This window comes from Erithacus rubecula, assembly GCF_903797595.1.
Source record: "Erithacus rubecula genome assembly, chromosome: 24".
Classification (NCBI taxonomy): domain Eukaryota; kingdom Metazoa; phylum Chordata; class Aves; order Passeriformes; family Muscicapidae; genus Erithacus; species Erithacus rubecula.
In genome coordinates this window covers 429,217-442,898 of record NC_136676.1, presented here as the reverse complement: position 1 = coordinate 442,898, position 13,682 = coordinate 429,217, and the positions used below count along the sequence as shown (strand labels likewise).

Below are 13,682 nucleotides of genomic sequence, written 5' to 3'. Positions count from 1 at the left end.
ATGGATCTATGTTGCCTCAATTTTTATTCCCAGCTGAAGCAGTGAGGGATGGAGGCAGACACCTGCCAATGCACCTTGGCAGGATTGTAGAGTCAACCACTAGTCAGCACCACGAGATCCCAGGAGCCAAGGACTGGAGCCAACAGCTCATTCTGGGCACCTCAAATCCCCAGGAATTCCTGGAAAAGCTGCTAGGGCAGGATTTGCACAGCCATTGCTGCTCTTTTGAGAGCTTCAGCATTTTGGGAAACTCCCCGAGCTTTTGGGACACAGGACAATGCTGAAGCACACCTGAATTTTGCCCAAGCAGCAGCAAAAGGTGGTGATGAGGCAAAGTTCAGGTGTGATCCAGCATCCTACTCCATGAGAAGGCTGATGGAGAGCTGTGGGAAGCAGCTGTGCTGTTTCAGTCCTTCCAGGGAGGGATACAACCATGGCAGCAACATTGTCCCTGTTATCTCCCTGACTTTGGGCCAGCACAGCTCCCTTGGCACATGGGCCATTCCCATGGCTCTTCAGGGCTTTGTGCCAGCACAGCTAATCCAGGGAAATCACACCTCAGCACAACATGTGAGAGCTCTGCTGGCACAGACTGAGTGAATGGTTATGGAATGGTTTGGCTTGGGATCTCCTTCCACCCCTCGCCATGGGCAGGGACACCTTCCACTATCCCAGGTGCTCCAAGCCACATCCAGCCTGGCCTTGGACACCTCCAGGGATATGGCAGCCACAGCTGCTCTGGGCAAGAGAGGTATTAAAGCCAATAAAAACCCCTCCCAAGCCTGGCTGCATTTCCTGATCCCCTCCTTCCCTACCTGAGGCCAGCTGCCCAGGCAAGGTCTGCATTTATCATGGAACAGGTTCTGGAGAGAAGTCTTCTGCTCACTGGCCATCATCTTATGCAGAGCTTCATTTTCCTCCCCTTCACGCTCCAAAATCTGCAGGAAACAGTTAATTATGTCCCAGCTCCCATTCCCAGCTGCTACTAAAAGGTGACTTTATTCTCCTCCATGGCACAGGGTCATGTTAAAAAGGAAAACCAGAAATACAACCAGTATTTACAGTCAACAAAAGGGGAGTATTTGGCAAATACCTTGCACTGGGAACAGCACTCTTTGTTATTTGGGAATTCGGGGGCTTTTGGAAAATATTGCTTGAGTTTCTTCCAGGCTTCCTTGGAAACCACCCTCCTCTCATTTTCAGAGATGCACAAGTCACCTGCAGGGAGAGAATCAAGGAAAGGCTTTGATCACAACATGCTCAGGAACGTTTTGCAGCCCTTGATTGCAGAGATTACAAGGAACAAACATGGGGAAGAAATCCACACATTTATCAGCCAACAACACGTCAGCAAAAACCAGCAAAGTCACCTTCAACTCTTTCCTTGCTTCCTTTAGACAGAGAATAATAATAAAAATAACAATAATAACAATAATAATAATAATAGTAATAATTTAATTCCTAAAAAAGGCCCTTTAGATTTCCAAGATCATGGCCTAAGCAGCTGATCAAATACAAGCAGGGATGTGGGAAAAAGTCAGAAGGCACAAGGCTACCAGTTTCTGATCCTGGCTATCCACAGCTACATCCTCAGGGTGACTCCCTTTGCTGAGCCCGAGGATAGTAATGTTGTGTCCCATGAAACCAGGTGCCTTCCACATCCCTGAAAACCCCAAATTCCCACTGTAGAATCTCAACAGAGTTTCATGTGCCCTATCCAAGTGCCTGAAAAATGTAAAGGACAGATTTTTGCACCCTAAATCTGCTCTGGGGAATAACTGTATGTGAAGATACCAAGCAAGATTTACCAGCTACTCCCCAGAACACTTATTTATCCATCAGGATTATTTATATTGATATCAGGATTATCCATCCTGATGCTCAGGCAGCTCCAAGACCCCAACATGGATTTTCAGGAGCTATTTGTTCCTGTTGTCTCAGGGGTGGAAGCAGGAGGCACAATGCACAATGCAGGTGCACAATGATGATATTGCTGGCTGGATATACAAGGCTTGAAAAAACGGAAGAAGACTCCAGGATCCAGCCAGCTGCCCACTTGCAGGGTTGCTGATGGCCAAGGGGAAAACACAACCACATCTCCCTCTGAGACAGCAGCTGGGAAGTCCCTGTGCAGGAAGAAACATGAGGAGCAGCTGTTGAGACACTGTGATGCAATCCAGATTTGGGAATATCTGTGCCTCAGTGGGGACTGCATCAGCAAGAGGGAAGGGAAACAGCAACTGTGGTGTCCACAGAGCATGATCCCTTATTATCTGCTTTTCTATAGCCTGGAGAGCTGCAGAGAGGAGACTGAGAAAAACTCCTTCCTCCCCACCCTCTGGCTGCTCTTTAACATGACAAGCAGCTCCTCAGGCTCACAGACTGGCTCCAGCTGAGCATGGAATTTGGCCAGCCCCGAAGAGGAAAAAATAGCAATGCTCCTCTCCTCCTTTTCCTCTAATAAACAAAGGTCAGGCCTCGATGCAGCACTTGGCCACTTGAGCTTCATCCAACAAGGCCAAGTGGCTCCAGAGGCTGTCCCAGGATGCTGCCCAGAGCCAGCGAGGATGGGGGAAAAAAGGAGCTTGTACAAATAAGTGCCTTGATACCACATGAATAATAAAACCAGAACTAATATGGTGAGTGAAAGAGGTGAAAAAATCAGCTCTGGGTATACAGGGCACAAGTGTTTTGCCATCTGGAAGATGAACCCAATCCCTGTTGACCCCTCTTCCCACTCCCACCACCCAGGGACATGTTTTGGGCATTGACATCAAAGAAGGCTTAACTTGGTATCTGGAAAAAATTCCCTGGGATCAGGCAGCTACTGGAGAGCGAGGAATCACAGCAGGGATACAAAGAGAGCTGTGAAGGGAACGCCTGGGTGGCATTCCTGGAGGCCAGCCAGCCCTCCCAGATCCAGCACTGCCTTTTCCAGAGCCTACCATGGAGGCAGGAACCTCCTCCATGACAAAATTAAGGCAGTAGGAACAAGACTACAGATTTGCTGATCCACTCCAGAGGGAGTTTTTCAAGGTGGAAAGCTTGTTTTCCATGAGTAATCAGAGGCTAACTCAAGACAACAAACCTGCCCTGCCAGCAGTCCCCTTTTTTAGTATAATTTATTCTGCTATGACCCCAAGTCACAGATCAACCAGCAATTTAACACCATACATTTTCCAAAGGCCTATTGGCCTATTTTTATCATGTCTGGCTCCATAAATGTTCCATCCCCATGCTCCATGCTTTTGTTGAACAGCAGCAGCCTCGAGGCAATGGGAAATGCAGAGTTTAAGGCACAGAGTAACAGCTAAAATAGTGGCAAAGTGCTTAAACACTCTGCTTGAAAATGAGATTTCTCAAGCCTTACTCCAGTTTCTTGACTAGCCTTGAAGACAGGAGGTGTGTGGCTAATTTATGCCATTTTTCCTTCTGTTTGAAATAAGATGGAACCTCCCCACACACTGATGCCTACAAACAATATCTTAAGTAAAACTGGGTTTTATGGCAGGATATAAAATGGGATTAAAACAGTGCAGCCAAGGATGAAGCTAATGAGGCATCACTTGCAAAACAACTGATACGAGGTCAAAACCTTATGTAAACAGCTGCCAAAGCACAGCAGGTTGGGAAATCGATATCCAGGAGTGGTCCTGGCCCAGGTGCTGGGTGAGTGCTCCTGTTTTAATGTAAAACAGGTTATTAAACAGATACTCTCAGCTTCCACCTGGACTGATTTACACCCTCTTCCTGCTTTTAGAGTTTCCAAATGGCTGCAGAACTTTGATGCTGCCCATGCAAGGAAGGGAAACTTAGCTTCTGACAGCTCTGCTTGGCCAAGTCCTTACAGAGTCTGCCTGCAAGGAAAACTTCTGAGGGCAAGAAACACCAGGAAAATGAGAATTCAGCACACTTCAGCAGTGACTCCTCAAGCTGGCCACAGTTGGAGCAAAGGCTACAAGGTTAATGTGTGCAGCAGTGGGCAACAAGGGACATATTCAGCTCCATCCCCCGGAGAGACTCACCATGTGGGCAAACGATGTCTTCATTAAAATTTAACTCCTCTTCCGCCTCCCTCTTCTCTTCATTTGATTCATCTAATTTAAAAAAAAAAAAAAATATATATATACAGGAGGATTGCACAGAGTTCCTCTCTCAAAAAAATCTTACAGGGAAAGGAGCACGGTTGCCTTCAGATTACAGGAAACCCATTTACCCAGGGGCAAATTTGGAAAGAAGCATGTTATTCTCTGATGTCTTGGCCTCTGGGCAGGCGGGATTACAGCCCCCAGGCCACGTAGGAGAGCTTTGAAGTGCATGGAGCACAAGCCAGGCCTTTGTGAGATTACAAAGGATGCATTTGTTAGGGCAGGAACACGGCAGGGGTTTCCTGCTCCCAAGACATCTCCGAGTTTAACCTAAACACAAGCCTAGGTAAGAGCAAAAGGAGCAAAATTCCTGATCTAAACCAGATGCTGCTTGACAAAGCGAGGGGGAGCCTGGCAAGGGATGACAAGCCCTACACCAATCTCCAAATTAGTTAAAGTCAAGTATTGGCTACTGAATGAAGCATCATAAAGACAATAATGTGTCAGCAAGAGCCTCTAACGAGCTGCGTAATGAGCAACTTGGCTTGTGAGTAATTCAAATGCACTACTGGGAGTTGCAACCTGCTGTGAATCAAAGTCACCCCCGAGGAACGATGAGTAGTAACTCCGAACTACCCTTTTCTCCATGAGTGTTCCTCCTTATCGGGGGGGAGGGGGGGGGGGGGGGGGGGGGCCTGAGGTGCCTTCCAGCCCAAGATCAATGCCCTGAGCTATCATTTCCACTTTGATTCCAACGAGCTTCTTACCCAGTTCAAAGAAGCTCAACAAAATACGACTTTCAAACATTTAAAGAGCTGAAGGCTCTTTAAATAAAACCTCTATCTATTCTCGTGATATGGGAACAGAATGGAATCCAATTCATGATTTTTGTTCCTAGGCTGTGTTTTCCCAGTGCTGCTGTATCAGCTGTGATGCTTTATCCCTCAACCTTCACAATAAACATCATCATCATCATCCCTTTCTCAAGGTAATTTTCACGTTTCTTCCTTCCCCTTGCTCTCTCATTCAGAGAAAAGTGGATGAAAAGATCCTGTGTCTGTGGTGGTAATTTCACACAGCTTTGTAAAACCACTTATCACCTCATCTCCCTCTCCAGCATGAAGATCACCCCGCAGTTTTCAAGCTTAGCAAAGAAAAAGCTCCATAAATTAAGGCCCTTTTTATTCGATTTATTATCCTTTCCTCCCTACTCGTACAAGGGGAACAAAACAGCTAACAAAACGTGTTTTTGTTAGGAGGGATCAGGCAGAGCTGGTGGGTTTCTACAGCAGCAGAAGTTAGGAGGAACTCAGGAGTAAATACCTTTGTTTTGTGCATTTCCATTCATTTTTCCATTACTGTGCTCTGCATCTTCATCTTGCTCATTTAATTGCTCCAGAGCCAGCTGACGCCAGCTCCTCAAGGATGCCTTTCCAACCCAAAATCCGTCGTTCCTGCAGGGAGACAACAGCACTGGTACCTCAAAATCACAGCTCCCTTCCTCAGAGCCCAAAGAGGGAAATCTTTAGGAAAAAAACTGTTTAAGCACTTCTAAAAAGCATCTTTGATAGCATTTGGGACTTCCATACCCCTTGACTGTCATCTTCAGCAGGTTGGTCACAGTTTTGTAGTCCTCATTCAGCTGGTTCTTCAGCCGCAGGATTCGACACCTTTCCACTACACAGTCCTTGCAAAGTGCTTTGACTGGGGTGGGGGGGGGAAAGAAACACAGGTTTTTACACTATTTATTGCATAATTTATTGCACAGGTGGTTTCCTGCTGGTTTGAAGGCCCTCAGGTGTGTACCAACTATCCTGCCTCAAGATGGGTGATTTCACGTGTAAAAGAGGAAATCCTTGGGGTTACAGCCACATTAGGCCACGTTTGAAGCTTAAAGAAGCAAAAATACTTCAAATGAGGTGTGATCTGTTCCACTGCTTCACAGGTCTGCTCTCACAGCTCCTGGTATCCATAGCCTGCAGTCACAGGGAGCCAGGGAAGCCCAGCACCCTGCCACAGGAGGCAAGAAATGTCAGGAAAACAAACATCTGTGGCACTGCCAGTTTCACCCAGGAAAAAAACATCCTCCTGCAAGGCTGCACTGGACAAAGGGAGTGGAAATCCCAGCTGGGTGTGTATTCAGATTTTCATCCTGGAGCAAGAGGAGAAGGGAAGCAGTGTGTCCATCATCCTTTTACCCATCCCTCCCTCCCTGCCAGCAATACTCAACCCACAACCCTGCAGGCAATCTTCCACTTGACTAATAAACCCTGCCCTGTTTTTCCCCACAAAGGCTGCCTGCGTCACAAGCAGTTTCTTCCCTACAAGCTCCCAGTAGGAACTGAGCTAATTTGGTCTCAGTGGGAGTTACTGAGCAACTTCCTAAAAGGAATGAAACCTGGGGCTTGCTTGATGAGGAGATTCCAAAGCTTGGAGGGGCTGGGCTGATCCTGAAAAGCAGAATGTGTGGTAGATGCTTCCACAGGAGCAGGCTAACAGGTAAGTGGTTCCTTGGATGAGGTGACAGACAGGAAGGGGTATTTTTGGCCTGAATACTCCATGAGACCCAGCCCACACAGGAGCTGTGGATGCTGCAGGCACAGAAAATAATTGTCAAGAGTTTGGAGTGTTGCATGTGCAAGTTTTATTTTCTAGAATCGCCTTCAAACCTTCCAAGTGTTATGTTTCCTAAGCCAAGTGCCCCATTCCTCCACAGCAATTCCTCCAGGCACAGCCCTTTTCTGAGCAGGTAAAAAAGCAAGGCCAAAGCAGACCCTGTGATCACCCTAAATGGGCTTGGGAAATGGTAACAGAATTAAGTGATATTAAAAAAATCTCCTGGAAATAAGCAGCACTAAAGCCATGTACTGAAATAAAGTTATGATGATAAAGGATGGCTCAAAATAGGGCTGGGACCAGAAAAAGGCTCCAAACCACATCCCAGGAGGTGACTTGGAGAGGATGTTACCATTGAGCCGGGGCCCTCCTCCGTATCGCCGGTAGAAGAAGTCGGCCACGTATTCTGATATCCTCTTCATCAGGGATATTTTATCAGGATGGAGTTTGCCATGGGAGCATAAGCAGGCTGTGTTATCAATAGGTTTGGGAGGAGTGGACTCATCCAGCCACTTCTGCAGCCATTCCAGAGAGATGAAGTCATAGGGGGAACCTGGAGGGCAGAAACCACAAAGAGAAACAAGACCATATATGTCAGCTCCAACATCAGGTGGTATTTTATAATTACTCTTAAAAATTAACAGGCAATCACTGTTGATTAAATCTCTGAGGATCACGTTTTCAAAGGTCTGATCCAGATTCTCCCACCCCATTCTGATCTCAGTGTCACAGATTTGGAAGACAGGAGCTACGTGAGATTAAGATGTGCAGATCATTTTGGATTCAGCAATCAGTATGCAACAGCTCCAAAGAGGAATGGGAGTGCTGTCAAACCTTTTGGGGATTACTGGAGAGCAGTCGAGGAAAGGGGAAGGTTTTCCTCTCATTCATCAAGGGACTGATATAATATTTAAATCATGATCATACATTACAGGCTTTTTCTACAACAGAGAGAGTTCACTGGAGTAATTTGAAAATTAAGGGCAACAGCAGCAGAGATGAAGTCAGTGCTCCCCCTGTCCTTTCAGCACCCAAATTTTCAGTGTCTCTTACAATTTTAGGTGAGAAAATGTTAAAATTTACAGTGCAAATCTATTTGCTTAGATTTTTTGCTGAAGCAGAGCAGCAGCAGGCTTGCCCATGTTTGCTGAAAGAGAAGTACAAAGTTGAGGTACAGGAGCAGGTCAGTGCTTGTATGAGCAGGTTGGGCTGAAACCCCTGTATCTCAATACTGAGGCACAGTATCACTACACAATGCTTCTGTGGGATGATTGGGAAATTAGGAAGAATTCAAACTCATTCTGTGCTGCCATGAAGACAGCTTTGAAACCATGGGAAAATGCACCCATTGGTGACATTTATAACTGAGCACAAACCCTTCATGTTTCCTAGGAGGGAGCAACTGAGAAGAGGAAAATACAGAAGACAGGAAAACACTGAGTCTCCAGCTTGCACTGGAGCTCTGTGAAACCTCTTTTTCTCCACAGCCTCAATGCACGGTGTTTTTATCTTATGCAATGCCCTCCGCAGCCGTGACCTCCAGAGAATTGCATCGCTGTCAGAACCAGTTTGCTAGTTTGGGATGAAACTGCCTCCCCCAGAAAGGAGGATTTTCTGGGGCAGGCTCCACAAAGCTGGCAGAAAATGTGTCTGCACAGCTGCAGAGAGAGCCCCAAGCCCGAGAGAGAAAGGACCTGGAGCAGTATTGTAATGACGCTGCCTCCAGCTGTGCTGTGCCCATGATGCGCCAGCAGCAGGCAGAGGGTGCCTCAGGGCAAAGTTTTAGGTCCTGTAATCTCTAAATCGGGGCAGAAGAGTTTCACCTGAACTTATAAAAACTGTATTTTTTGAGATTTATTCCTCTGTCACCTCAGAACTGCCAAGAGCAAACTCTTCTGTTCCTGCTGAGGAAAATCACACTGGAACTGTGCTGCTGCTCCTTTTCACAGGTGACTCAGGACAAGTTTATCCCTCCAGCACAACTCTGATCTCACAGTGACATCTAAGTGCTGCTCAGGCTGGTGAGGAGCTGTGACACTTTCTTGCTCCAGAGTTAAGCACCTGCATTCCTAGACTGGAGAGGCAGATGCTTATTGGAACAGGAGTTTGCTGTTGGGCTACACCAATCTCATGGTGGATTCTGAGCATCCAATAATAAAATCTGAACAGTGAATTCTCTTACAGGCCACACAATTAAACCCAATTTTAAGTCTTCAGTTACAGTTATCCTGCAGTTTTTAGGAGAGATACACAGTGAAGACAAATTCCCTGGGCTGGATGATAGAGCAAGTTTAGCGAAATGGGCGAGAAAAACAAGGTGGAAAATAAAACTCGGCATGCTGAGGCAACAGGACATAAGGAGAAGTAGAAAAAGCTTAATCCCAGTCTCCCTACAAAACTGAGACATGGAGCAGTGAAGCACTGGCAGGGATGGATCCAGTCATTTTTTGCTGGAGGTCAGGCATTTGCTTAGCCCGTTACCTGCTGATGAATTGGGCTCACCAGCTCCCAAACCTGCCGTGAGCTGGCAATTTGGGAGCAGGCAGTTATTCCGCCTCAATGCTCCTAACGAGCTGAGCTGCTCACCAGGCAGAAGAAAAGAGTCACAAAGCATGAGGCTGATGGATGGGCAAGGAGCAGGAGGGAATTAGCGATGCCAGAGGCCATGAGAACGAGCAAAGAATGGAGAAAAATAGGTTAAGGCAGGAAAAGAAGCAAGGGAAAACAAATGTAAGCATGCATGAAGCTCTCTGCTTGCAGAGGGCTGCAGGAATGCCTTCCAGCAAGGCCACGGGAGTTGGGAGTTAGTCACAAATCATTCCTAAGCTTAACAGCTCTACTACAGCAATACTCCACAATGTCTTACAGACCAGCTTCGGCGGGTAACCTTTGGTAGAGCTCCTTCACCTCCTCGTGTTTGATCTTGCCTCTGGCCACACTTTGTTTGCGCATCTCAGCCATTTCATTGCACCACTCCTCAAACTTGCAGTTATCCCGCTCTACCAGCTCCTGCAGAAAAGCTGGGAAAAAAAAAATCCCCAGGAACTGAAGGGAAAATGCCAGCTATGTTAATTACCATGGGTTATCTGGGGATAACAAACCTAAAAATTCCCTCCCGCAGCCTTGCTGGGCAAGGTCTTTCCCCAAGCCAAGCACATGGACATTGCTCTCTGACACTGATGGTTGCAGATGATTAAATTCAAAGTTTTGCACCCGAGAAAATAATTTACTTGGGGTTGGTTACAATGTTAAGTGCAGCTTCTCTGTCCTGCCTCATCACTCCGGGCGGGGTGTGGGGGGAAACAAAAACTTTTCACCCTCTGCATACACCCGAAGCCTGTCATGACCTGCAATCCATCATGCTGGAAACTCAAGGGCAAAGAGCCCTCAGGAGATGGGAGATTAGTTAGGGCAGATCAACAGAAAGGTGAAGGAAACAGGGATTTTTGCTGCCACTGATGGAAAAACCCCAAAAATTCAAACCTCAGCAGGGAAGAAAGAAGATAAACCACTTCCCTCACAGGGCTGGTGGGAGGGAGTGGGGGGAAGTTGTGCTTATCTGAGGCCTTTTCCTATTCAGAATTACTCTGAAGAGCTAAAATATCTGCAAAAAGGTTAATTCTTGACCAAAATATCCACCTAGGAAAATATACAGTATTAAAAAATAACGAGCCTGACCTCCTTGAGATCAGAGCCAAGTTACGTCTCTCCACTGTCCCGGAAAAGCCGCTGTTTAACAGCATCAAAGCAAAATGCCTCAAATTTATAATTCCATGAAACCTCCCCACAACTGCAGAGCTCCACTGCTGCCCTTCACTCCCTGTTCCCTGGCAGGATTCCACGGGAAACAAAGGCAACCGCGGGGCTGTGCAGGAATCTGGAGCTGGGTGGGGAGGTTTTTGTTGAGTTATTGTTTTGGGCAGAAGGGTAGGAGGAAAGGGAGAGCAAAAAAGCTCAGGAAACAGGCTGAAAATACAGATCCAGTCAGGAATTAGTGCTAATTCCTGAAGTTTTATGTCTTGGAGAGTGTGTTTTAAACGGGGGGCAAGGCTTTGGAGAGATTAGGGGTGTTAGTAGGGAGGAATAAGGAGTATGATTTATACCCTCTGCAGAGATCCAAAGGGATCTGCCACCTCTGCTGTCCCCGCTCCACAGAAAAATGAGTGAAGAGGGAATACACCTCAGCACCAGGGGCCTAATTAGTATTTCTAATCAAGGAGCAGCCAAACAGGAAATATTAAATCCACAGGCAAAGCCCACAGGGAGGTCTGGCACCCCCATAATTCTAAAGCACAACACGAAGGCACTCGTCCCAAATTCCTATTCAGGGCTTGAAGCCTTTTTATTTTCATGTCATTTATTCCTGATGTGGCAAAGCTGAAGCAGTCGCAGAGGGAACCTGACATCTGTCAGGATTATTCACCTCCTCATGCATTGCTGATGACATTTAACCACTCTGTTCTCCTGCACCTTTGGAATACAAGTAGGACTGCAGTGGTGAATCCCAGTGGGGTGATGTCCTCCTGACCCCTTCCCAGCTTGACCAGTTGGGTAAGAAAGCAATGTGTGAGTGGGCATATGGGAGGGATTAGCAGTTTAATGTGAATTAAGTGCTGGGAAAACCCAGGGGTATCACAGGTCAAGACACCAAGGTGCCACACAGCACTTTTGGGGCTCGTGGGAAACAGACAAAAATCATGGAATCCTGGAGTGTGTTTGGAGGGACCTTGAAGATCATTTTCATCCAAGGACACCTTCCATCATCCCCGTTGCTTCAAGCCCCATCCAACCTGGCCTTGGACACTTTCAGGGATGGGGCAGCCACAGCTTCTCTGGGCAGCCTGTGCCAGGGCCTTACCAGCCTCATAGCCTTCCCAATAACCCATTCCCCCTTGTCCTGTCAGTCCATCTCTTGTCCCAATTCTCTTTCCAGCTCTCTTGGAGCCCCTTTAGGCACAGGAAGGGGCTCTGACATCTCCCTGGGGCCTTCTCCAGCTTTCCCAGCCTAGAATCAGAGCAGAGGGTCTCCAGCAACTTCCTTGCCCTAAATGGGGTTTCAATCAAAATTCGGCCTCCTGGCGCACCTGGAGCACTGCTGGACGAGCTGGGTGCTGGGACTCACCTGGCACTTGGACTGTGAGGGATTTCTCGCGGGCCTGCAGCCTGTACACCAGCATGTAGGCATTGCGCGAGCAGTGCGCGCCCTTCCCACACTTGGGCTTACGGCTCTGGGACTTCGACGGCTCCGCTGTGGGAACAAAAGGCAAAACCTCAGCACCACACCAGCTCCTTCCCTGCTCCTTCATTAACAGGAGGAGCTTGCCACCCAGCCAGCTTCCCTGTGCCAGGCTTCTGTGCCAAGCACTGGGCTTGGCATGACTCAAAACTGCATCCCAAAGAAAGCCCCAAATCTCTCCGGCCTTTCTGGGTAAATCAAAAGCACTAAATTTAGGAGCCTGTTCTGAACCTCCCTTCTCAAGAGCATTTTTTCTCTCCCCAATGGAACTTCTCTGAGCCAAAAGCTACTCTTGGAAAAACATCCTTTCTCCCTTTTGCCTCTTGTTCTGCTGTCCTGACTCCAAAGAAAAGAATCACATCCTCAGGGAAGAAAATCGTATTTACAGGTGACTGTGGATATGAAAAAAAAAAAAAATAGCAAAGCTTTTAGAAAGCCAAGAGCCATGGAAAGGGTTGTTTTTGAGCAGCTGCTGGGGGATGTAAAGTTGTGTTGCAAGAGCTGCTGTTTCCAGATGGATTCTCAGGCAAGGAAAACACTTATCTACAGCTGCAGCTCCAGATATCAAACTGTTTTAAATAAAAAAAAAAAGAAAAAAAAATCAAAGGAAAATGTTCTGTAAGTCAAACTCTAAATGGACCATTGAATTAAGTTTCTTTTTCCCAAATTCTGAAAACATTCTTATGCCTTTCCCCCCCACACACACCACTCAGGGGACTTCCCAGACTATTTATTTGCATTTTAGCCAAGAATTTTCCAAAGTGCTCCCATCTGCGTGGCCAAGAGTCTCCCCCCCACAGACCTCCACAAGACCTTCAGTTTGTGTTACTGACCTTCTCCTGCTGTTACATGTATTTGTAACAAAGAAAGGCCTCAGTTTGCCTGTAACAGGCAAATTACATCAAAACTTGATACAAATATTGAGCTCTCAGTTTAAAGAGGCTCCTAAACACACTTTACTTCTATTCTCCAAATAGCCTTGAATTGAAATGCAAGAAATAAAACACCTACTTGCAGTTAAGCTCAGTTTCCCTGTGCACCACTAGATGTCCGGCCAGCTCCAGCCTGGGCTGGCAGCAAGCAGAGCCAAAGGGAATGGGACAGAGCTGCTGGCACAGGCAAGATCATGGAATCACTAAGGTTGGAAAAGCCCCCCAAGATGATCAAGTCCAACCATTAACCCAGTACTGTCAGGTCCACCACTAACCCATGTCCCCAGGTGACATGTTCACACACTTCTTGAACACCTCCAGGGATGGTGACTTCACCCTGTACTGCCTCTTTCAACACCAACTACACCTTCCATGAAGGATTTTTCCCAATCTCCCTTGGCACAGCCTAAGGCTGTTCCTTCTCCTTCTGTCCCTGTTCTTTGGGAGCAGAGCTCAACCAACCTCCCCACCCCACCCCTGGCTGTCCCCTCTTGTCAGGGAGTTGTGCAGAGCCAGAAGGTCCCCCCTGAGCCTCCTTTTCCCCCAGGCTGAGACCCCCACCTCCTTCAATTGCTCCTCAGAATGCTCCAGGCCCTTCCATAGCTCCACTGCCCATCTCTGGACACACTCCAGCACCTCAAAAAGCATCATGCAGGTAAGAACAAGGAAATGGGGAGAAGGCTGATGTCCCATTACACCAAATCAAGGCACCACTTAAATCTGCAGATATATTTTTCTCTAAAGATGCCTTAAAGAAAAACAACATTCCATAAATTCCAACCATAGCAAAGCATCCTGGTGGTTAAGAAT

The 13,682-nt window shown here is 47.1% G+C and overlaps 1 protein-coding gene across 6 annotated transcripts in view; it reads right to left on the bottom strand.

Annotated features, from left to right (window-relative positions):
• USP48 (ubiquitin specific peptidase 48) overlaps positions 1-13,682 on the bottom strand; it is a 28,987-nt gene that overhangs the window by 7,188 nt on the left and 8,117 nt on the right. For all 6 annotated transcript variants that reach the window (XM_079326414.1, XM_079326411.1, XM_079326412.1 and 3 more), the window contains 8 exons: positions 11,827-11,952; positions 9,575-9,724; positions 7,057-7,257; positions 5,678-5,792; positions 5,412-5,542; positions 4,026-4,097; positions 1,094-1,218; positions 816-938 (listed from right to left, as the gene is read on the bottom strand). In XM_079326414.1, coding sequence (XP_079182540.1) covers positions 816-938; positions 1,094-1,218; positions 4,026-4,097; positions 5,412-5,542; positions 5,678-5,792; positions 7,057-7,257; positions 9,575-9,724; positions 11,827-11,952 — 1,043 coding nt within the window. The remainder of the gene's footprint in view (positions 1-815; positions 939-1,093; positions 1,219-4,025; positions 4,098-5,411; positions 5,543-5,677; positions 5,793-7,056; positions 7,258-9,574; positions 9,725-11,826; positions 11,953-13,682) is intronic.